At 31.8% G+C, this 24,960-nt stretch overlaps 3 protein-coding genes and 1 long non-coding RNA gene across 6 annotated transcripts; 2 read left to right on the forward strand and 2 right to left on the reverse strand.

Moving 5' to 3' along the window:
* On the forward strand, positions 8,997-11,342 carry LOC109362546 (nucleoside diphosphate kinase 2, chloroplastic-like). Its single transcript, XM_019608401.1, has 7 exons — positions 8,997-9,293; positions 9,387-9,443; positions 9,593-9,679; positions 9,987-10,067; positions 10,166-10,278; positions 10,351-10,400; positions 11,079-11,342. Exons 1-7 carry the CDS (start codon positions 9,060-9,062, stop codon positions 11,144-11,146), a joined length of 690 nt encoding a protein of 229 aa, XP_019463946.1. The 5' UTR covers positions 8,997-9,059; the 3' UTR covers positions 11,147-11,342.
* LOC109362545 (26S proteasome non-ATPase regulatory subunit 6 homolog) lies at positions 12,128-16,948 on the reverse strand. 2 transcript variants are annotated; one of them, XM_019608400.1, is made up of 9 exons: positions 16,722-16,948; positions 16,506-16,620; positions 15,728-15,818; positions 15,500-15,645; positions 15,186-15,405; positions 14,976-15,084; positions 14,614-14,782; positions 14,366-14,515; positions 12,128-12,333 (listed from the first exon to the last, which is right to left on the reverse strand). In XM_019608400.1, exons 1-9 carry the CDS (start codon positions 16,855-16,857, stop codon positions 12,309-12,311), a joined length of 1,161 nt encoding a protein of 386 aa, XP_019463945.1. In that variant the 5' UTR covers positions 16,858-16,948; the 3' UTR covers positions 12,128-12,308. The 2 variants fall into 2 exon arrangements, with proteins under 2 accessions (XP_019463945.1, XP_019463944.1); XM_019608399.1 differs by lacking the exon at positions 12,128-12,333 and having other exon boundaries at positions 14,183-14,515; positions 16,722-16,947.
* LOC109362547 lies at positions 12,352-13,374 on the forward strand. The gene is made up of 2 exons (XR_002109416.1): positions 12,352-12,432; positions 13,111-13,374. It is a non-coding gene; the product is annotated as an uncharacterized LOC109362547 (long non-coding RNA).
* LOC109363031 (GDSL esterase/lipase At3g48460-like) lies at positions 18,125-20,361 on the reverse strand. 2 transcript variants are annotated; one of them, XM_019609194.1, is made up of 3 exons: positions 19,654-20,361; positions 18,295-18,810; positions 18,125-18,261 (listed from the first exon to the last, which is right to left on the reverse strand). In XM_019609194.1, the coding sequence occupies exons 1-2, from the start codon at positions 20,275-20,277 to the stop codon at positions 18,304-18,306; spliced, it is 1,131 nt and encodes a 376-aa protein (XP_019464739.1). In that variant the 5' UTR covers positions 20,278-20,361; the 3' UTR covers positions 18,125-18,261; positions 18,295-18,303. The 2 variants fall into 2 exon arrangements, with proteins under 2 accessions (XP_019464739.1, XP_019464738.1); XM_019609193.1 differs by having other exon boundaries at positions 18,125-18,810.

The following is a 24,960-nucleotide window of genomic DNA, read 5'->3' on the forward strand; positions in this document are numbered from 1 at the left end:
TAATTTGTTCGATAATTAATAATTGTTAATAAACAATAGTAAATGAGTTAGTGATAGTATAAAAAACACTTACATTATCTATATATACATATTAAATCCTTGAAAATAATATACTTTGACTATGTTATCATTAATAACTCATAATTGTCATTATTATACTTTACTTAATGCAAACAAAGGGAAAAGGAAAAAATAGTTGATGTTATTAAGTGTCAAACAACATGAATAAATTTAACAAGGAAGATTAATCCATAAGGAATCAATTCATAAAATCTTGAGGTTTTTCCTAATCTTAGGGAGCATCTAAAATTCATCTCTTTAAACTTTATTTTATAATAATATAATATAAAAAACTTTAAATGTAATATTGGAGTTTCCGCAGGGCCGACCCTTCTGCAAGTGCAACAAGTGGGATGTACGAGGCCCATAGAAAATAAAGGTCCAATTGTTTTATTTACATAAATGATTTTTATTTTCATATATTTTATTCTTATAAAAAAATCTCACTCTTTCAGAACATGTCTACTCTTGTGTTTATTATTTATTATATTATGTATGGGTTTTTTAATATTTTATTGATTATTATATTATGTGATCACAATTGATGTATGTATGTTTTCCATGAGATTTTTTAAAATCCTTTTGTAAATAATGATCATTCCCCCTTTATAATCTGCTTTGAATTTTCATTTTCTTTTAAATTTCCACATATAAATTTTATTTACTTTTTTTTATCATAAATAAGAACCTTAATTTTTCATGCACACGCCCACTAAATATGAGGACGGGCCTATGTTTTCCATATGTATAGACCAGTGTTGTGAAACCCGAGTCGGACGTCAAACCGGTAGAGGTCCCGCATTAGGTTTAACCGGTTTAAACGTTTAAACCGTCCGGTCTGACCGGGTGATTTCGTACATAATTAATAATTTTTATTTGTAAATATATAGTTATATATAAATGTAAAACTTTATATAATTAATAATTATGTATCATTATATTGAAATAATATCTCTTTATCTTTTTTTGGATCGTAGTAAAACAAAATATTAGAACATTTCCCATTTTTTTTATTTTTATGTGAGCCGTCCGGTTTACTTCCCGGGTTAATCCGGTTTAACCGGGTTTAACATGGTCGGACCGGATTTTTTCCGGTTCAAAGCGGTCCAACTCTCATTCGGTTAAGATGGTAAACCAGAGCCGTTTTTAAGTCCGGTCAGACCGGTCGGACCGTCCGGTCCGGTTCCAACAACACTGGTATAGACTGAAATAACTTTTCAAGTAATCTGCAATCCAATGAACCTCTGTTTATTTATTTATTTATGTGCTCCAACTTTTTCGGTCAGGATAGAATTCAATTCGACCCATTAACAAAATCCAAGACATTCTTTTGATTGAAGAGAGCGAGTTTTGGTGAGAGACAGTTTATCTGCTTGCAGTTGCACGGTAAGGATAATTCCACCTAAACCCCATTAGTGAAAGCCTCTCTTTTTTACACACAAAAAAGAAACTCCGTCCTATGATATCAGTTAGAAGAGCCCAGGGAAATGTCAGTGCAGAGATATTGGCAAAGATGAAATTTGAGGCTCCAATCTTTGTCCATGAAGAATCTTATTTGTCAAACAGTGACAGCATAAATTAGAAAGTCACTAGGCATTTATTTTGTCAATAAGGTGGAGGGTCTACGTAGAATCACCCCAAACAGCAATATTTCTAAGCTGCATAACTCAAGCAAGCTTTAAACCATGCAAAATTCCCTAGGAGTACAGCAAATAAATTTGTGGAAAGATCGTAAAGAGCTGGAAAACCCGACAATAAATTATTTTGATGAGTGAAATAATTTATTGATAAGTGAAATAATTTATAATTGAAAAAATTCTAAAACCTGGGAAGCCTACAACTATAGAAGGTAAAACAAGCTAAGCCTATGGGTCAAACCGCTTAGCCCACAATATTTTGTGGCAGCACATACAAATTTTGTGTTTTTGTCTGTTTCGTCCAACCATTTATCCCCCATCCCTGTAGACATTTTTATTTGACAATGCGGACGGCTCATGAACTTGATGTAATAAAAGGAAGAAGAAAATTTCAAATACATGATGATTTAATAATCTTAAAAAATTACAATGTAGTATGTTTTGTTTCACTTCATATAAAATATCAACGTTTTTAAAAAAAAATCTGTTCAACTATTTTATTTAATTTTTTCTATTTTATTGTATTAATTTTTTCTTTTTATATTTCTTATCAATGTTCACATGCCGCCTATTAGCTCGTTTTTAAACGGGCAGGACATGCCATTTTGTCCGTTAAGCCAATGGAGGCATGCCCGCGCCCACTTAAAATATTGCGCGCAGTTGCATGCACAGGAAAAACGGTTGGGCAGCCCGTTTTGTAATCTCTACCTACAACCACCATGGAGTTCTATTATAACCTGGACATATGAAACTGAAGAGTCGTAGTTAAATATCACATATTAAACCAAAATCTTAGGACGATAGTTTTATTGCACTTATAAGATCTTTCACCTATCCCCTCACTTGTTACGAGGAAGTTCCATAGTTACTCAACATGCGAAGAGTAGAGAACTACATGTATAATAGCATGTCTTTGAACAAAAACGTTAAAGCATTATTTTCTAATTACAAACTCATTCATTCATCTCTTATTTATCAAAGTGAGATTTCACAATTTTTTGTGTATCCCTCGCCATTTTGGGTTAGAATTAATTCATTTTGGGTTCATAGTTCCTCTCTAAATAAGTGGTTTTTACTTGAATCGAACATTTAACATTTTTAATCATCATGAGAATCTAGAATAAACCCACTAAACCAATATATTGTTAATAAATATCAATTTCAGAACTGAATAAACTCAATACATATCAAACAAATCCCCAAACATTACTCCCATTCAACAACATTTACCCCATCATCGGTGGCGCTCGTCATAACAACCATTATCATCCACAGTGCCTGTGCCACCACCGCCACACTCCACCTCTAAGTCAAATATACATAATAAATTATATGTAACTATGACATTAGAGTATATAATTTTGTCATATATGTACATATTGTATTATATCTCAAGTTGTTATCCAGTGCGTATGATTATACCGTATAAGACTTCAATATTAATATAATAATACTAGTGTCCAACTTCTATACTATTGTGGATTATTATCTTATTCTAATCCTTACTCCCGATATTGTCTTAATCCCCACAAAACATGCAATGACTTTTTCTTTAATCTATGAAAAGTTCTATCGCATATATGCAAACCTCCTCTAAACTTTAAATTGAATATGGTATTACAAAGCAGAATATTTATGATGAATAATAAGGAACAATTTTTCTTGTTTCACGTTATGTGACATAATTTTTAATTGGTTAAAAATATTAAGTTATTGAGTATTTAAATTCTAAAATTTTAAAATATAACAACATAATTAGTGACTGCACTCCGTTTCTTACGACCGCCATCTTCACCATCAGACCACCTTATGACTCCAGTAATGACGGATAATTATATGAGGCAATGAATTTAAGCTAATAATGGGGTCAACAAAGTTCTCCAAATCAATCAAAATGACTTGCTCACATTATGCCCAACATCCCATTTTCTAAAACTAAAAGCCACACATGCCTAGAATTACGGGTTGATGTCCTCATCCTTTATTTGCAATCGTCACTTTCAATCGCAACAACACATTCAATATACGAACCTTGGCCCCTCTTCCATTTTCATTCACAGAACTTGACTGCAAAACATCAATATCAACTTCAAATGCATATGGCTGTTTAATAGCATACTGAAAATAATCAAAATATGCCTTATTTATAACTATTCAAAGCATGTTACATGTTAAAATATAGTGACAAAAATGTCAGGTTTATGTGATAGCTAGCATAACGCCAAATATTATAAAGGTGTGGTGGTTTTATAGATGCAGATGTATTCTACTGAATGGAAATTAACCTTTTTAGGGAGGGGATGAGCTGTACCAAAAGGATATTGTCCCCATGTCCATATCTAACGGAGTAACACTAAATAATATAAAAATATAAATTTATGTTTTTATTTTTCCAATAAAGTGAGATTTTTTGATTGATTTGGGACACAAATAAGGATAAAAGATCCCCATCCTTTTTAGGACTCCCGCAGAATTCATGATAAACTTGTTACAAATTTCTCATTATTTGTTGTGTTGTGTGATTGGATAATAAAGAGTACTTTTTTTACATTTCTTAGTTCGGGGGAAACGTACTAATGTAAGGTTTAGACAAAATCATTGATCTTGACGAGAATCACCCAAGCCTAAACGAACATGAATAGAGGATATGACGTCATGTATCATGAGTACATGTCTCCATGATAACTTTTAACTTAACCATTAGTAAATAAAATAAGGTGTATGAGTACAAAAAATGATTTATTGATAGAGATAAAAAAAATACGAGAAAAAGATAAAAGATGTATGCATTAAGTTTTATATATTTTTATTATATAATTTATCATTCATATATATTTAATTAATATTAACTCTTCAAAAAAAAGTAATTTAAGTGGATGTGAATAATATAATGATTATGTATAAATCTTTACACTAAAAATTGATATATATTTTTCAATCATAATATATATGCTTAAAAAAGATTATTCTTGGCTAATTTATTGGGAAAGACCACTGAACAAAAAAACATTTTCACAGGTAATTTCATTTTTTAAGTACCATATATATTTTTACATTGTCAAATTATAGCTTGAAATTTACTTCAATATTTAGTCACACCGGACTATTGATGTTCTAGCTCGAATAGAATTGTATAATTATAATTGTTTCTAAATCATAATAAAATAAGTGGAGAATTCATTGGTTCAAGAGTTTTTTTGTCCAAGGTAATTTGTTTATATTCTTTCCACATCACGAGATTATACAAGTTCTAAACATTATAACTTATGGAAAATAAATCACTAAAAAAAACTTATGTAAAAGAAATGATCACGTGGAGTACACATGCTTTGATTTTAAGCGGTTTTGGTTCATTCACCTCTTGAAGGAAAATTCATTTGCAGAAATTCAACTAGTAAGTACTACATATTGTATTCATATTACCTCATATTTACATATATTCTATTATATAATTAATCTCAGTATTATTATTTCTTTGAATAACTGTAATTTTATTTTCTGCAGTGTCCATTATCCAACAGTCGAAAAAAATAATCTTTTTTTGAGATATAAAATAAATAAAAAGTGAATTTTACCTCTACCAAAAAACATTTTTTTAAGTCAACATCACAAATACATATCATTCACATTCATCTACCAGCCTAGAGATGGGTGGAATATTTTGGTAGCCTATCACACACCCTAAATCTATGTTCTTTTTCATTCTTAGTTAAGTTGTTATCTTTATTTCCACCTATAGTAAGTTGATTAGTTCAAAGTTAGATATTTATCAAATAAGGTTAAAAAATCCATAGACCACAACTAATTATAAGATTAAAAAAAGAAAACATTGGGCCCAAAGGAAGTGGATCAGGGTAGAAGAGGACAAGAACTTTGGCACATGCTCACATGGCTTCGCACATGAATAACTCTCAATCCCTTAGGGTCACGACAAGAGTTCCCAGTGCAACGTTATGGACAACAAAGACTTGAACATATTGAATGTTTGACCTCTTTGTATCTATCTTTTCTAGATTGTATTAAGTCATTATTGAAATGATTGATAATACTTTTGTCATGCATGTTTTGCTGCTCAAATTTAAATCCGTATGCATATGTTTTCTTTTTTGTTTACAACATTATATGAGCTTAAGTATGTATTAATCAAGTAATCATTGAATTCAATAATTAGCTCAATTATCATTTGATTCTAACATCAATAATGAAAGATACAAAGATGATGGTCATGTCCTCGAATATTTCAAAACCAAAAGAATTACATAACCATGTAGTTTCACTTAATGATTATTAGTATTTTTGTCCTGAGCAATTGTTATGACACACGATATAAGAAAACTCTAGTTCCAGTTATAGTCTGGCAGTTGCATTATGTTAACCCATTCATATTATGAAATTATACAATCATCTATCTCATTAATTGTATGTGCATTTTTTTCTATGCCTAAAAGGGCAGCTAGGTTGGTTTGTTGTTTAGTGTTAAATTGTTAATATACTTAATATAGTTTTGCATAATTTGCTGCAAAAACTTGAAATACAAGATTGAATGCCAGTGTGCAATAGTGATCTATGATTATGGTAGGTACCTTGTAGTTGTCAAAAGTACTATACCTCTATACTTGTGGTGTAACATTCAAACATATAGATAGAGACAAAATTTCTAAGTTGGCTACCATATTTTTTATAGCAATAATATTTTTTATACATCGTTATAGGAATAGCATTTGATGTTCCTTTAAGTTTGTTGATGTATTTCTGAAATGCATATATAAAATAAAATTAATTTTTTTAGAGATAAAGATGTATGTATACAATATACTATATATCAAGTAGAATCTATACATGATAGAACCCATATAATAATTTTTAAAATGGGACCCAACTCTATCCCAATTGGAGTAATTGATAGTTAAGTGATAACTGGCAGAAACTCACTGGCATTTTTGTACCAATGAACTCTATAAAAGGGGACACTAATGTAATTGCTGTTTTCCATGCACAATATATCAATTCTCTCTCACTTCCTGTTTTTTCTATTTCAGTTTGATATTTGAGTTTGGTTAACATTATTAAAGGAAAGTATGGTATCAAAAGTGGAAGAAGCAATGAAGAGGAACAGGCAACAACAACAGACTCAGCAACAGCAACACCAGAAACCACCAATTCAATGCAACAAAGGAAAAGCTGGGAAATTCAAGAGAAGCAGTTCCAATCTTGAAGAGGATGGTGCCTCTTCTGCTATTCTCTTTCTAGCTTGTATAGTTTGTGCACCTTCTTATGGGTAGCATCTAGAAGCATAATTTAATAATGCAATGTGCCTGATTAACTTCTCTATTTCTTCTACTTCAATCTATTGCCTCCTTCTTCCAAATCTTTAATTCAAAATCAACAACAATGTTACATGTTATTGGTGCATTAGTTTTTTACATCAAATCATAATGACTTCTTTTTTTGGAGAAAAAAAAGCGGGTACCACGATTTATGTTTCTTGCTATTTTCCTTTTCTTTTTTCAGAAAAGAAAGTCGTCAAATTTAATGTTAAAAAATGTTGTAAAAATAACGAATAAAAATATATGGATATGTCATGTTCTTCCAACTCCATTTTTTTGGCCTATGAGTAAAGAATTCTTTAAACAATATAGCTTGTAACCTTTTATGCCTATCCTTTAAGACCCCGACGTAGCAAGAAACTTGGTGTAATGCCAAATTACCATCACAAAAGTAAGAACTCATTAATGAAAGGAATGTGTAATATAATATTTTTTAGATTACTCAAGTATTAATTATAGTAAAGACATAAATAAAAGTAGTACACATGATAAACAATTTATTGAAAGTGTAACTTGAAATAAACAATTATGTTTAGAACTAAGTATATTAAGGATGAAAACAAGTCGATTTGAGCTTAACTCAGCTCGACTCGTTAAGAATTGATTTAAATTGAGTTCAATGCAAACTATTTTTGCAGCTTAAGTTTAGCCAAATTAAAGTTCATTAAATTTTAAGTGAATTATCGAGTCAAATTTATACATTTCACAAGCTCAAATGATAATCATCGAGATATATATATAAATTTAAAGTTTCTTTATATATGATTGAATCAAATTTAACAAGTCAAATTATATTTAGCTCAAGTTTAACTTATTTATTTAGCAAATTTAATTTTAAACTCAAATTCATCTTATTTGGTTGATGAACTAAATTTTTTGAGCTAAATAAAAAATATGGTTTTGAATGAAAAGTCATTCCTAAAGCATATTCCGACCAAATATTGTATTGAGAAACATTATTTGTATTTTTAGAATATTTTTGATTTTTATGTTAATTTGATTTATTGATGATTGATTAGTATGTTACCATCTTAGTCTTATTTTCATGATATTATTTAGAGATTAATTTTGTTTCCTATAATCTTTTCCAAAATTCAAATTACATTAATTTGTTTCTAGAATATCATTATCATCATTATTAGTTACCATATGATGAAAATATCCATATTACTTCATAAATTAATCTTTCATTCCTTAAAAATGGTAAGGTGTTTGTAAGCTTGAGCCTTTCAGACAAAATATATGCACTTAAAGTATATGAGTTTTATACAATATCAATGCATCATTTATCATTCATGTTTGTTATCATTTATTTTTCAAAAAAGTAATACAAATGAATATCGTATAATATACTGTTTGTATATAAAATTTTACAAAAGAAAACACTCAATATTGTGGTTAGTGTTTTAATTTTGTATAAGAAATTTCTGCCTTTAAAGTTAAATCTATTATTTTTTAAATAATTTTAAGATCATTTAGTGTAACAATTAATAATTTTGAATGGAAAATTTTGAGATGAAAGTTTAAAACTCATAGAGTTGTCACTTGTTAATTAGTAATACTTACATTTATTTTCTTTAAATGGACTCAATGACTACCATGAAATTCTATTGTATTTGTAAGTAATAATATCAAAATGACCCCTTGTGTTTGGTGAAAGCCGATGGTGTATTGGGTTTCGTTTACCCGAATCAACCCAATAAACGAAACCATATGGGTTGAATTGATTTAGTTTAATATGAGATTTACATAATACACATGTGTATCCATAATTGCTAACTTACTATGATTCTAGAATATGCAATGTGATGTTTTTTCCTGCTTGTAATTTCTTTCACGTAGCAAACAGACCCAAGAGTTCATTCATTTCAAAACGAGTTAAAAAAAATCAACTTTTTAGAAATTTATTTAATGAATAAACGAAGATAAAACATTCTAATAAAAAAGATAAATATTAAATTCGCTATCCAACTTGAAAACAAGGAGAGTATTTTCTTACCCAGAAGCAGAACGCAACAGAAAGCGGAAGAGAGAGATGGAAAGCGTAGCAGTGTTAGGTGGAAATGTCTCATCCTTTCTTCTTCTCCCCTCACCACCAACCAAGAGAACCACCACCATGATACGCGCCACGCGCCACCACCAACACTTAACCGCGTTTCCTTCCAAATCACACCTTTTCTATTCTTCTACTTCTCGTACCTTTCCTAAAACCCGATGCTCCAATCAATCCAGCAATGGCATCTTCCTTCCCCACTTAATTGCCTCTCTGGTTTCCTCTCTCAACAATTTTAAATTCTCATCACTGTATTTCCAAGTAAATATTTTTTCTTCTTCTTATTCTTATTGTTGTTGTTATGCGCAGGAACAAGTTGATCAAACTTATATTATGGTGAAACCCGATGGTGTTCAACGTGGACTTGTAAGTCTCCTAATTTCTTTACTTTATATTTTTATGATGTTCTGGTTTGAGGAACAAAGGAAAAAGAAAAAGGAATTTACAGTGTAAGATTAGAATTATTTACTTATTTTTAATTTGATTGTATTTAACTCGTTGTCCTATTGGTTTAGGTTGGAGAAATTATTACTAGGTTTGAGAAGAAGGGGTTTAAGTTAACTGGCTTGAAGCTCTTCAAGTGCTCAAAGGACTTAGCAGAGGTTTGTGTTTGCCTCAATATTCGATTGTATGAAACTATGTACATTATGTATAATTGTGAAATAAGAAATTTAATGTTATCTAGTTATGTTAAACATAAAATTGGGTTTGATTGTAGTTGCATAAAATGTTAGAATGTGTAGTGTTTGAGTAACTGAATTCGATTATCCCATTATAAATCTCATTCTGTCCTTATTTTCATGATTGATTACTGTTTCATATGATAAGAGCTGATATCCTGTGTTTGCATTATTGTTGATTATATTTAATAATGTTTATAAGGCTTGTTGTAACTGTTTATTGTTCCAGGAGCATTACAAGGATTTGAAAGGAAAGTCATTTTTCCCTAAGCTGATTGATTACATTACTTCAGGACCTGTTGTTTGTATGGTATAACGCTCTTCTCTAGTATCCCATTTTCACGTGCATTTTTGCAATGGACATGTTGAATGTGTTTTCTGGTTTTCACATGATGCTATACTTGCAAGGCTTGGGAGGGTGTTGGGGTTGTGGCATCAGCACGTAAGCTGATCGGGTCTACAGATCCTCTTCAAGCTGAGCCGGGCACAATAAGAGGAGATCTTGCTGTTCAAACTGGAAGGTAAGGCATTTTCTTTTGCATCTGACTTGTGTCTTGTGAGTTCCTCTGATCACTATGATGAACTTCTCGCAGGAATATTGTTCATGGTAGTGACAGCCCTGATAATGGCAAGCGTGAAATAGGTAAAAGCCTCATCTTCTGTGCAGTTAAATTTATAAATATGCAACAAACAACTATCTGAATTGTGAAAAGAGTCTAAAATGTTGCTGGTAATTTAAACATCAACAGGTTCCAGAAGTGATGTAAATACAAAAAACAAACTTTGATTTTAGATATTATTTGCTGCTTTTTAGCCTCTATCCATATTTTGCTTTGATGAAGTTTGAAAACCCGAGAAAGTTGCCCATCTTAGGAGCTGGACTTTGTAAGTGTCAAATGATGTTTAATTGTATGGATATCCCATGCTAGAGCTCCCTATAGAGTTGATGAACATCAAGTATATGACAAAACCAGGGAATGTCAGAAAAATTCAGTTGCAGGAATAAATGGTGCAAAAAAGGTTGGGCGTTAGAGTGAAATTAGGGTGCAACAAGGTGATGACGAAAGCAGTGAGAAAATGTAGAGAAGAAAATATTATAGGAAAAAAGTTTAATGAGTGTTTGAAGCCAATTATAACAGTAAAGTTACCTCCATTAATGTTAAGGACATCATGTGGAAAAAAGATACAGCACCTCTAGAGTTAGGATTTTTGGGGTGCTTGTGATCGGTATATTTCTGTTAAACCATCAGCTTAACTTAACTACAGGCAACTGTAATATATATTGAATTGAATACTATCTGCGTTATTCCATCTGTTGCAGGTTTATGGTTCAACGAAGCTGAATTAGTTCACTGGACTCCTGCCCAAGCAGCATGGCTTAGAGAATAAATAATTATGGATGCCCAGTTACAGCTATACCCGCAGTTTCTAAGTTGAATAAGCTGATCAATTGTTTTTAGTTGTCAATGTGGCACTGCATTAACTTTCTAGATTGAACAGTTACTCCGAGAGAAATTTTGTCCCTGTTACTTGGTTTAAATTTTCCTTCCACCCCTCCCTAATTTAAAATCAATTTTGCTCTGAAGTTTGACATTGTTTCAACTTGGTATAATTATCATATGGTAGTGATGCCAGACAAAAAGTGTGAGCATGTAGGTTCAAACATGTCACTCCTTGCACGTCATAAAAACATGACACTCAACAGAATGCAGAGCAGAACTATCATTTTTTCCATTCCAATAAAAAAAGCACATGGTTAGGAAAGCAACTTATGACAAAACCCATATATCTGGAGTAAAATCCTGAGCAAGTGAATATATATATAAAAATATAATACTTTTCTTGATCATTTTAAACAATATCGAGTGTGTAGTAGAAATTACTTTTTTCCGTACTAGATTATTTACTTCATTGTTTTCAGGTCACCCAGATTTTGTCAATAAATGGGTTTTTCATATATCATATCATAGTGGTATCACAAGCTAAAAAGTAATGGTAGTGATGACATACTTGATATTCACAGCACAGAAATATAGGTCCTGATAACAATTATGTGTTGCACAAACTTAACAGTGCACTACCATTCAAGCTTTTCAAGCACAAAGCCACGATAAATAAATATAAACATGCAAATCAGGCAGGGGAAACATCAAACGGAGAAAAAACAACGTAAAACAACTTCTAAACTTGGCAAATTGATAGATAATACTGGATAGTTTTTTGGTGAGCAATAATACTGGGTAGTATCAACTCCTGTTTCAACCTGACAGGCCTTGGAACAAGATTAGGTGAAACAATGGTTCATGGATGAAGAGAAACTGCCAGTAACAAATACCACACCCACATGTAAGCATTCAAACGCAAAATATATTCATCACAAAATAATAAGAACAATAATAGAAAAGTGATTGAGATACTTGGATTCAGCTAGCTTGAATGTTCCATCAGTATAAAAATAAAGAGATAACAGAAATGCCAGTCCATCTAGTAAAATGCACTCAACAAGATGTCCTTGAAATCATAAAGGTCAAATTCAATTTCACCTAAAGATCTATAGATCAATCACACGTGATAATTTTTGGATCCGGTTCAATTCCTCTGATCACTATGATGAACTTCTCGCAGGAATATTGTTCATGGTAGTGACAGCCCTGATAATGGCAAGCGTGAAATAGGTAAAAGCCTCATCTTCTGTGCAGTTAAATTTATAAATATGCAACAAACAACTATCTGAATTGTGAAAAGAGTCTAAAATGTTGCTGGTAATTTAAACATCAACAGGTTCCAGAAGTGATGTAAATACAAAAAACAAACTTTGATTTTAGATATTATTTGCTGCTTTTTAGCCTCTATCCATATTTTGCTTTGATGAAGTTTGAAAACCCGAGAAAGTTGCCCATCTTAGGAGCTGGACTTTGTAAGTGTCAAATGATGTTTAATTGTATGGATATCCCATGCTAGAGCTCCCTATAGAGTTGATGAACATCAAGTATATGACAAAACCAGGGAATGTCAGAAAAATTCAGTTGCAGGAATAAATGGTGCAAAAAAGGTTGGGCGTTAGAGTGAAATTAGGGTGCAACAAGGTGATGACGAAAGCAGTGAGAAAATGTAGAGAAGAAAATATTATAGGAAAAAAGTTTAATGAGTGTTTGAAGCCAATTATAACAGTAAAGTTACCTCCATTAATGTTAAGGACATCATGTGGAAAAAAGATACAGCACCTCTAGAGTTAGGATTTTTGGGGTGCTTGTGATCGGTATATTTCTGTTAAACCATCAGCTTAACTTAACTACAGGCAACTGTAATATATATTGAATTGAATACTATCTGCGTTATTCCATCTGTTGCAGGTTTATGGTTCAACGAAGCTGAATTAGTTCACTGGACTCCTGCCCAAGCAGCATGGCTTAGAGAATAAATAATTATGGATGCCCAGTTACAGCTATACCCGCAGTTTCTAAGTTGAATAAGCTGATCAATTGTTTTTAGTTGTCAATGTGGCACTGCATTAACTTTCTAGATTGAACAGTTACTCCGAGAGAAATTTTGTCCCTGTTACTTGGTTTAAATTTTCCTTCCACCCCTCCCTAATTTAAAATCAATTTTGCTCTGAAGTTTGACATTGTTTCAACTTGGTATAATTATCATATGGTAGTGATGCCAGACAAAAAGTGTGAGCATGTAGGTTCAAACATGTCACTCCTTGCACGTCATAAAAACATGACACTCAACAGAATGCAGAGCAGAACTATCATTTTTTCCATTCCAATAAAAAAAGCACATGGTTAGGAAAGCAACTTATGACAAAACCCATATATCTGGAGTAAAATCCTGAGCAAGTGAATATATATATAAAAATATAATACTTTTCTTGATCATTTTAAACAATATCGAGTGTGTAGTAGAAATTACTTTTTTCCGTACTAGATTATTTACTTCATTGTTTTCAGGTCACCCAGATTTTGTCAATAAATGGGTTTTTCATATATCATATCATAGTGGTATCACAAGCTAAAAAGTAATGGTAGTGATGACATACTTGATATTCACAGCACAGAAATATAGGTCCTGATAACAATTATGTGTTGCACAAACTTAACAGTGCACTACCATTCAAGCTTTTCAAGCACAAAGCCACGATAAATAAATATAAACATGCAAATCAGGCAGGGGAAACATCAAACGGAGAAAAAACAACGTAAAACAACTTCTAAACTTGGCAAATTGATAGATAATACTGGATAGTTTTTTGGTGAGCAATAATACTGGGTAGTATCAACTCCTGTTTCAACCTGACAGGCCTTGGAACAAGATTAGGTGAAACAATGGTTCATGGATGAAGAGAAACTGCCAGTAACAAATACCACACCCACATGTAAGCATTCAAACGCAAAATATATTCATCACAAAATAATAAGAACAATAATAGAAAAGTGATTGAGATACTTGGATTCAGCTAGCTTGAATGTTCCATCAGTATAAAAATAAAGAGATAACAGAAATGCCAGTCCATCTAGTAAAATGCACTCAACAAGATGTCCTTGAAATCATAAAGGTCAAATTCAATTTCACCTAAAGATCTATAGATCAATCACACGTGATAATTTTTGGATCCGGTTCAATAGGAAGTCCCCTTGCTTAATAGTTGCTTGGTAAAGAGCATTCTTAGCATCGGGACGGTTAGTTTCAAGAACTCCAGCAACTTTATCAATCTTACAATGAAGTTTCCCTGCTGCAATAAAACGTGACAGCTCCCTGGAAGAGAATGAATGTAATGAGTTACCTCCCACAGGATTTAAAAACCATTCATTAATAATCACTAAAACCAAAATCTGTGAAACGCATTCACTTACACATCAATGAAATCCACTGTCACTCCAAAGGCTTTTGCCATTGCTTCAATTGTCACGCTCTTGTATGATTCCAGATATTGGGAATAAACAACAGTTCTGACCTCCCTCATGTAATATCGGAAGTGAGGAAGCAAATATCGGTCCAACTTAATTTGCTCTGTGAGGCCAGCTGAAATAAATTTCAAAATGGAACAAAACCATGAGCATAGGATAAAAAATAAATAAATTAGTTAAATCACTGCGACAAATTCTCAAATTATAACAGAAAAATAACTTGTAGCATGAAGTGTCTCCAGTAATAAAACAAAACTTCAAAAAATCATTACCAGAGTACTAGAGATACAAGGCAGATGTACACTCACCAAATGCTGAGAAAAAGGACTTGTATTGACACTCATATAGGGAGTTCAAGAACTCTGAAAGATGTGGAACTTTGCCAATCACAGTCAAGATCTCAGGAGCATCCACTACCTAATGCAGATTAACTGAGGTTAATAACTTTTTAATCTGCAAAAACTTGTCAGGCAACATAAAACAACAGCTATAGGGAACCACATGAAAAAATAAAAAACCTTTTGCTTTAAGGAAACTCTATCCAACGATATAATGCTTGTCAAAACTGTGTAAAAAATAAAGGTGTCGTAGGGGAAGAGTTCATAGGTCGTAAAGGTTGAAATGGAATCCAAAAACAAGCTGGAGGCCTTCTCGAAATTTCGAGTAGACATGCAGTACAGGCCTTCATACACTTTCAGGCGATTCTTCCTTTCCCAATCACCACCTTCTTCAAACAAGCTGCCATCATGGTTGCAAACAGTTAGCAAACCAATCCATTACTGAAAAATATGGCAGAAGGCACAACTCAGATCTGCGTAATTCAAACAGTTACCTTTTAGCTTTGTCAATGCTTTTGGAAATGAGATCAAAATCCATGTCAAAGAACCCAAGCTGCAAAGTATGAAATACCAGGTCCATCTTTTGGCCAATTGCCACTGTCTTGCTTTCTGTCACCTTCAGATGATCCAATGCTTTCGTCTAGTACACAATGGAGAATGTTAAAAAAAAATGAATCCAGCAGCAGGCAGGAAAAGTTCAACAAGTTATCATAGGTATATACCTTGTCACCAATACGGATGAAAAACAAAGATTTAGCCAAGTGAGCCTCTCGAACTTCACTCTCACCTAAGTTTTCCTCAGCATCAGCAATCCTAAAGCGAGGCAACCACATGGAAGAGAATAAGTTCAAGGATTACTAAAGTTGCCACTTTTCAAATAATAGTAAGTAGCATCTATGGAATCACAAAAATGGAAAATGCAATGATTGTGATTCCATCTGGCCCGTCCTCAGCATTTTTTCATTATTAATGTTTTTATCTTCCTGGACTAACATGTGCTTCAGTCACATAGAAACTTTTGCTCACTTCTTGTATACTTAGATGGGCCTCACTATTAACAAGACAAGATACTAAAACTATGCACTACTGATGCAATAACCTCAGGTAGCGTTTGGCGCGCGGACAGAAGAATCCTGTGTTCGTATCTTTGGTCCCAAACATAGAACAGCTGTTCCATTCTATCCTAACACATCTACCAAAAGCTATTAAGCTACCCTAATTTCAACTCTTTATCAGGTTCAGCACAAAAATATATAATTTCTCCGTCCTCCCTATTTGTTTTTGTTAGTATCATAATAGTGAATTAAATTAACTATCACCCTCATCCCCTTTCCTATGAAGGGTAACCAAATGAATAACAAACATAATGATCTCACACAACCACAGACACTTATGAAACATTTGAAGATAAAGCATCCAACTGAAAACAAACGTGAACCTAATTGTGAAAAATATAGTTTTTAGATTAGTAAACGAAAAAGGAAGAGAAAAATAACAGACTTTTCATCAATCTTCTTGAGCTCATCATCAATTTTAGCACGCATTGAATCTAATAGGGCAGGATCTGAGTCCAATACGGATTGAGCAACTAGGGTTTCGTATAAAGGGAGCATATCTGTACAACAAGAAATTACAATTACGAGAGACAGAGATATTAAATAAAATTATAGTGAATTGAAAAAAGAACTAAGAATTGAAATCGAGATAGTTACAAACCATTATCCTTAACATAAGTAAAAACCTCGTCTTTGTAGCGAACTTTGTCAATGTCAGAAACATCGGGTTGTCTGAGAAGAAATAGCTTGTCGGCGAGTACAAGCTGAGGTTCCTGTGATCCTTCTTCTCCTTCCATTTCTACTGCTACTTTTAGATGCAAAACAAATTTCTGCAGAGCTTCTTCTATGTTCTATATCACTATCGCTGTTTTTAAATGTATCGAACAGGCTTCTATTTGTCTTCTTCTTTTGTGTGTTTATTGCAAACTAAATAGGCCAACCCAATCACATTGGGCCGAATCTAAGTTAGCCAAACCCAAATTTATGTACTAATAATAAAGATGTAACATTTTCTTATGCTTGCTTCTACTCGCCTTAAGGTTATGCATTTGCATTCCATCTCTTTTCACTTTTAATATATTAATTCAATTTAGAGCGATAAAAAATGCATGCTAATGAATCATGTATTGATTAGGTATAAAACTTTACATTCAGTATAGATGTTTTTTTGTTTCGGTTAAAATAAAAAAATGCAACTTTATATACTCTATTAATTCCTTGAAAAGTAAGCATAGAGCTCATCGACTTGTTAATGTACACAATTGCTGTGATGTTCATGTCTACATCATATTTCCTACTAAATTTATCCTTGACAATTTGTGTGTCTTAAGTATTTCAGATGAACTTACCTCTGTTGAAAATTTAACTCATGATTTGTGGGTTCTAACTTGCAAGAAGGGTGTGGTTGATGTGCAAACCATGTCTAGGGAAGATGTGTTGTGTTGCGTCTCTATCTATTTGCTACTAAATTTCCTCTTGATTATTTGTTTGTAAAGTACTCAATTATTACACTCTCTTGAATTAAGTATATCACACAGTGTTTATGAAGATGTCACAAGAAAAAGAGGTGACATCTTGTTTTAAATAAAAAATTTATACACATCAATACCCTCTTTACAGAAGTAGGACGATTACTTATATATAGTCTTATACTAACCAAGTGATATACGAGCTTTTAGCAAGTAATTTTGTATGATGATGGTGAAGCGCCAACGTAAGCTTTTCCAAGCTATTATTACTAATAATTGCTTGTTTTAAAAACACGGGTCATATCTGCAAACTAATAACATGTTGTATATCAAGTGTTTTGCAGTGTCAGAATAAGGAATTTGAACCAATGCAGCAAATCACTTATTGCTTTATTAAGTCTATGCTATTTATTGTTCATCTTGTTCTGAGAGCCTCAAGCTAACTAAAATGAATTACCCTAAGATGGATGAAGTTAGTTGAAAATGAATACATGTTTAGTAATTAGGACTGTTCATTTTTACACTAGGATTAATGGCAAATAACACAAACACAATATTATTGTTAATTTCACATATATCATGCTGTGGAAATAAGTTCAAGCAATAAAGATAAAATCTGAAACCCTCAGTCACTCATATAGTTACATTAGCAGACATAAGTTAAAGCAAAAAAGATAAAATCAGATTCCCATACTTGTAGTTACATTACCAGACACTCTACTAACTAAAGCCATGAGAGCAATCAATACCAAATATTATTCTTGGATGAACCATTCACCCTTGCCTCTCTTTCTTTTCCAATAAAAAATTGAATGGAGTCTGGCTGAAGTTTCCTTGAAGAAACATATTAGAAACAACCTTGTACATGGCCTCAGTTAGGTGAACACCATCCCAATTAATGTACTGAGACGGGCTTGAGCAGACCGTTGCATTAGGCGTGCCACATGTCTTGAACACGCTGAAGTTGTAAGGTGGATCTTGTGATCCGCAGCAGGCTTTGAATGCCTCTGCGAACCCATATTTGGTCAGATTCTTCATGATAGTGCTGTAGGCATTCCAGTAATCAGCATAAAGTATGACAGATTGGGGATACTGTTTCCTGAGTTCATCTAATTTGGCTTGCAGCACAAGGTTGTGTGTGTAGCTTTGGTTGTTGGCACTTTTCACACATCCAATTTCATCGCGGTCATCGGGAGAAGCCAGATACATGGCTAATGTTAAGCAGCCAGTTGGTGGCAAACCTTGTACAACTAGGTACTTGGCACCCTTCTCAAGCACTGTCTGCAAAACAAAAGAATATAAATTACTTAATGAAGGAAAATGGTTCTTACACATCTAGTTATGCTTCACATCACTCACACCTAGTTATGTGGTTGGCAAAGAAGATATGTGCACAAAATAATTTGAGACTGGTTTTAATAGAATACTATTTCTAATGCCCCTTGCTCCTATTCACTACATAAAGACAATATTGAATGTTTTTTGTATATTCCCAAGACATTCAATGCATTATTTTTTTGCTTTGTATTTTCACTATTTAGTATTAGGTGATCAGTAGTAAAATTTCTAGGAGCATATAGCAAACCTCATTTTAAAGAGATGATGAAAACTTATAGATGTGACTATGTGAGTAAAGTGTGTTTAAATATGTGCAAGTAACAATAATAGAAGTGAAGTATAGGTGTGCAGAAACTAAGATCAATTTAACCAGATAATAAAAACTTTATAGAACTGAAGTATGTGTAACAGCGTAACTAACAAAAATCTAATTCTAAATCCTCCTAAAAGGAAGGAAAATGCTTCTTACACATTTAATTATGCTTCACATCTTTCTTGGTGTAGATAGAGCATGGGTGTGCAGAAAACCTAGTGAGACCAAATTTAACTACATGATGAAAATTGTGTGGGCGTAAGGTATATACAAGTGTGTGAAAGTAGCATTTCTTGTGAACTAAAAGGTCCATTCAGTTTCATAGATTCACATTGTGCTTAGATGATTCTGTATATAAAATTGTTATGTGGTAAGAAATTAAGTGAGAATGTAAGATATGCTTTTGAATCTCAAGTTATAACTTTTAGCTAGTTTAGTATAAAAGGCCAAGGCCAATAGGTCATATTATTTACCTGTAAAGCTCCTGAGACACTTGAAATTGCTAGTTTCCTTATGGTATCATCTGAGACTGAAGATCCTAGAATGTAAGCATAGTCATTAACTCCAATCTCACCAAACCAAAATAGAGTCTCATTAAAATCTTTGCAACCAGATTCCACTCCTTGACATGCTTGGCTCTCAAGGTACCTATTAAACCATAGAATTTGGGTCTGAATGGACTGAGGAGTAAAATCAAGGGAAAGATTGTTCCTAACAAAGAACTCATGGTTTATTGCTGTAGAACCAGCAACAGCAAAGTTCACTCCAAAAGTGTCATTGCCTTTGTGGTGAAGATAAGGGGTCAAGTATGGCAATGATAGTGATTCAGCAACAAAATCAATCACAAGCCTGCCATCACAGTATCTGTTAGTGGAATGGTTAAAGAAGGTTTTTCCATATGGAGAGTTTGATACATGACCAAATCCACTTGGACCATTGCCATTTTTAGTGTTGCCAGTGTCAGTAAAAGAGTCACCAAAGGCATAAAGCTTCTTAAAGGGTCTTGTTTGTTCCTCATCAGTTGCTGCAGAAGAAGCAATGGACAGAACTGTGAAGAGTGTGCAGATGGTAATGATTTTAGGGGAGAGGGTTGCCATAGAAGAAAATGGCCACCTAAATTATTTTCAGAGAGTAGGTAGCAACTTGATTTTGCTATTAAGTTTGAGGCTTATATAGTAGTAATACTTGACTTGGATGTCGGGGGTACGGAAGAGATTAGTACTATAAAAACAAATGAAAAATTAACGTGTGTTAAGATACTTTTATTCCTTATAATAAAATAACATTTTGACCATTAAAAACTAAAGACAAAATAAAAACTTTAGTCTCCAACATGGGTGATGATCTTTTTTCACGTGTTGGATGTACATACTACACTGTAAAATTTTAATAAATACTTTCATAACTGCCAATGAGGGAGACAAAAATTTAGGTGAAATAATTATACTACCTACTATATGTATTTTGTGCTGTAGTTTGTTCCATGCTTTAAATTTATTTCTGCAGGATATATTGTCTTGGATCGGTGCCAGATTACATTTATAATCCTATCAATGTTTATGGTACTCATAAGAGAGTAGCTGGGGAGCTAATAATGCTGAATAATGGATCACTATCCCCACCTAAACTAGAGAAATGTTATATACCCTTTAACAATTTTTTCTATAGTTCTTACTCATTTGAAAAGAAAAAAATACGTTAAAAAATCAAGATTAAACGAATTTCATAAACCAACTAAGAACACTTTATTCAAAGGCTGAACTGCTGAAGCACTGAATTGTTGATTTACTGGGTGCTTAGTAAATATTGACACCGAGCTCCTTTTGTAGCCACCCTTAAACACAACCCAACTTTAAATTAAACGTTTGAGAAAGTTTGTAAAACATATATAATTTATATTCACTAATGTGAAGAAAAAATTTCATATATACGGATTAATACATCTAGTTAAATCTTTGGCACATATCCATTGTGATTTAGGTTAGATTCTCGTATTTTCCCTTCTTGATTACGATATGCAAACTTCATTATAGATTTTGATTAAGAGTGATGCTATTCTTCTTGACTTAAATGGGCCGTGGTTTCATATGTTTTTAATATATAAAAAATGTAATGAGAGAAGAAAAACATAAATTTTCTTACAGTACAACTCACTTTTACTCATATGAAGTCCACTAGTCACTTTTACTCATATGAAGTCCACTAGTTATGCTTTATATCTTCCCCATCCTTTTATGACTCTCATATATTAGTGAGTAGCGTGAATAAGATATGTCCCTACACCAATCGTTTTGTAATTTATGGTGTGTCTCACTGAAAAAGTTGCACAGCGGTTACCAGTATCCTACCTAGGTAACCTTGCTCTTGGTAGCTATAGGAATTAAATATTTGAGCAACTTTAGTTGCTATATTACTCATATCATTAATGGTACACATCTATTATCATATTATCACATAAGTTATATGCAAATCGTGTATTATCAACCAGTGACAGATCATGATATAAAATTTAGGAGAAATAATAATAATTAATTATAATTAATTGAATAACAAAAAATATAAAATAACCTATATAATTGTTTTATAGTCTCAAAATAACATAATAATTGTACCCAAAAAATAAAAATTAATTCTCAATAACAATTAAAAATGTTAAAGAAAAAAATATATTTAAAGTGTTGTTCTTCGTTAAAGATTAAAGCTCCTGATAATTGAATTAAGTGTAAAATTTCCAGTTACTTATTTTTCAAATAAATCATATGTTACATACAAGAAATTCGTTTACTATTTTGGTTAGTAGTTTTATTTAGTTGTCTTTGTTGCTGAAAATAATTTTTATATAGTAGTTAAAACAAAATAGTTAAGATAAAATAATAACTCAATCAATCAAATAATATGCACCTTTTTCCTTGTATCATCAAGATTGTACATAATTCAGAGATGATTGAGAGTTTTTCAAACATGAATGACTTATGACATTAACAACAAAAATTTAAAGTTAACCTCTCAAGTAAAATTTTCTTACTACATTGAAATTTATAGGGTAGAATCTTTGCAAAAAAAAATGCATATATTATCAATATTAAATAATTTAAAAATCCATAGAATATTAGGACTTTTGATACAAAGTTTGATAAAAATAATTTATAATTCCGTAATATATTTCATGTAAAATCATTATGAAGTCAAGTAAAATAATAGTATAAACAATATCAATATCTAAAGATGTAAAAAAGCTTTATCTATTATCTATAACTTTTAGAATGGCCACATAATTTGTAGAAGGTAAAAAAATATTAGAAAAAAACATTAAAAAAATATGTAAAAAAAGTTGGAAAAAAATCCAGTGGCAATTACCTCCACCTGCTTCCAACAAGCTCGGTCTCTGCCATCAACATTGAGGAAGATCCAAAAATGTGTATAACGTTCCCCAACAATGATTAATACATCATTATCTTTTATGTGCATTAATTTATTTTACATATTTAATACATCATTTATCTTTTATGTACATTAATTTATTTAATGTAATTAGTACATTAATTATTTTCATGTATATTAATTTATTTAATAAACAATTAATAGTTAATACATGAATAATGGTAATACACCTATATATCTATACCATTATATCTATACCATTATATAAAGGCAAAACAATTATTAACCGCCATGGATGGAGTAATTTTGATATTCCAATTTTAGCCTTTGCTCTATTATTAAAGTAACTTCCATATTCTACCCTAATTTTAAACTGCAAAACAAAATTGATACATGTAAATTATCTAATAACATAAAATTATCTATACCATTATATAAAGCCAAAATTCATTTTAACTACCATGCATGGTATAATTTTTTAATTCCAATTTAGCCATCACTCTATGTTGTAACCTCATCTATCCAAAACTCATTCTCATCCATTTTTCTTCTTCTATTCTCCACAATCAACTCTCTCTTCTATCAGGTTGTGATAAAAAAGTGAGACTTTATAAAAAAGAAAGAGACTCAATAACCTAATAATGCAAATGGGTTCTCTCTTGGAGGACTTTGAATCCATGAGGGCTGGAAAATTACTTCTCCATCATGTTAATGAAGTGATTGTTGTCTTGAATGGAGCATTGGATCCTTCACCAGAAGTGCTATGTTGTCTTTGATGCAGCGGTTCTGATCAGCGTAGACGGTGAGTTAGGAAGTGAGTTTTTGATCATACTCAACGCTGGAAATGGTGAGATAACAACAGAGATCACGTTTGCATTATCAGGTTATCTCATGTTGTTGTGCCTCGTACCTCTTTCTACAATTGCAATATTATCATTTTCTCTTATGTTATCATATACTCAATAAGTTTTAAAAACAATTTCAATTCATTATTTATAGTTTAAACTATGGTTAATTTTGAGAAACATTTGTTATAATTGTACTTTTAGGGTGAATATGTTAAGAGAAGTAATCTATTATTCTTTGATATTATACATCATTCTTCTCTTAGTTTCCTCTTTCTTATCTTTAATTTCTATTTTATTTTCATGTAGTTTATAAAACATTATGCACAAAAGATGTCTGGCGAAATACTTCACTCATTGCATGTAGAAACAACAATCATACATATGTAGAGGTGTGCATATTTTCTTTTTACATTTTGGTGTGGTTATCGGTTGTACTTTGGTCGGTAGTTGTTCCGCCCTTTTGCTGATTGATCGCTGACATAGTGATTATATAACCAACTGTTTGTGAAAAGTTCCAATATAATGTAGTATTTTCATGTTCTTTTACTTTTTTCGTTTCTTCACCAAACTGTTTCATATTCATATTATATTATATGGGTTACTTCATTTTATATCCTTGCTTTGTTATGTAGGATAAATTGCTGCTTTACAAAAGATGTTGTAACACTAACACTTTTTTCGAATGATTATTATCTCATGACAAAGAAGTAAAAATATATTCAGTAGATGTAGATAATTTATGCAATATTAGTGGGTGACAAAATCAAGGGATTTCAATAGGCAGGTAGAAAATTTTGAGTTAGTGGAAAATGTTTTATAATAAATCTTATTACTCTTTTTTTTGTATATATTTGTTTTGCCACTTATTTTTTTTATTCTGAATTTTGTAACTTTTCTAAATCTTATTACATAGTGCATGCCTCATATTTACTTTAAATTTACATGGATTGTTAATGTACATTCCTCACAATTTCATTTTGCAGAGAATGTGGGTGACATTAACAGAATGGGGCATGGTTAGAAGTTGGTCTCTTTATTATAGAAGTTGGCCTCCTTATTATCCATAACTATTGTCACATGTGTTCCTTTGATTCAATTTTTTGTCATTCACTCTTCCAACAATTTTTTGAGATGTATTAATAAATATGAGGTACACACTATGTATTGTATTCAAATATATTGTCGCTCATTTGTTTATAATTAGCTTACCTTCTGTTAATTTCATGCCTACACACTCTTATCATATTTTTCTCTTCGCTTACATTTTGTTCAAAGATGCCAAAGTGACACTAAGATGGTTTGTGTTTATGCTTTATATTTTTTGAGAGGGTTATTGTCAACCTTTTCTAACATATCCTTAAATTTATAAGTTTATCATACATTGCTTCCATTATGTTCGATGAAATGTCAAATATACACTAAAACAAACGTGTTTATGATTTGCATCTTATTAAGAAAGTTATTGTCAAGCTTTCTTTAACATATCTTTAAATTTTTATGTTTGCTGAAATTTAATTTAATTTATAATTTTTAGTTTCGTAATTGTTGAAA

Source organism: Lupinus angustifolius, chromosome LG12, assembly GCF_001865875.1.
Source record: "Lupinus angustifolius cultivar Tanjil chromosome LG12, LupAngTanjil_v1.0, whole genome shotgun sequence".
NCBI lineage: Eukaryota > Viridiplantae > Streptophyta > Magnoliopsida > Fabales > Fabaceae > Lupinus > Lupinus angustifolius.

Excerpts from the sequence above, each read along its gene's own strand:
- LOC109362546 (XM_019608401.1), top strand. The coding sequence starts at position 9,060 with ATGGAAAGCGTAGCAGTGTTAGGTGGAAATGTCTCATCCTTTCTTCTT. Across the intron at positions 9,294-9,386 it reads CCCACTTAATTGCCTCTCTG|GAACAAGTTGATCAAACTTA; the intron begins GTTTCCTCTCTC and ends TGTTATGCGCAG. Across the intron at positions 10,068-10,165 it reads CAGGACCTGTTGTTTGTATG|GCTTGGGAGGGTGTTGGGGT; the intron begins GTATAACGCTCT and ends TATACTTGCAAG.
- LOC109362545 (XM_019608400.1), bottom strand. The coding sequence starts at position 16,857 with ATGGAAGGAGAAGAAGGATCACAGGAACCTCAGCTTGTACTCGCCGAC. Across the intron at positions 15,085-15,185 it reads GAGTTTCCTTAAAGCAAAAG|GTAGTGGATGCTCCTGAGAT; the intron begins GTTTTTTATTTT and ends AATCTGCATTAG. Across the intron at positions 14,783-14,975 it reads GTCCTTTTTCTCAGCATTTG|CTGGCCTCACAGAGCAAATT; the intron begins GTGAGTGTACAT and ends AATTTATTTCAG.
- LOC109363031 (XM_019609194.1), bottom strand. The coding sequence starts at position 20,277 with ATGGCAACCCTCTCCCCTAAAATCATTACCATCTGCACACTCTTCACA. Across the intron at positions 18,811-19,653 it reads GTGTCTCAGGAGCTTTACAG|ACAGTGCTTGAGAAGGGTGC; the intron begins GTAAATAATATG and ends TTTGTTTTGCAG.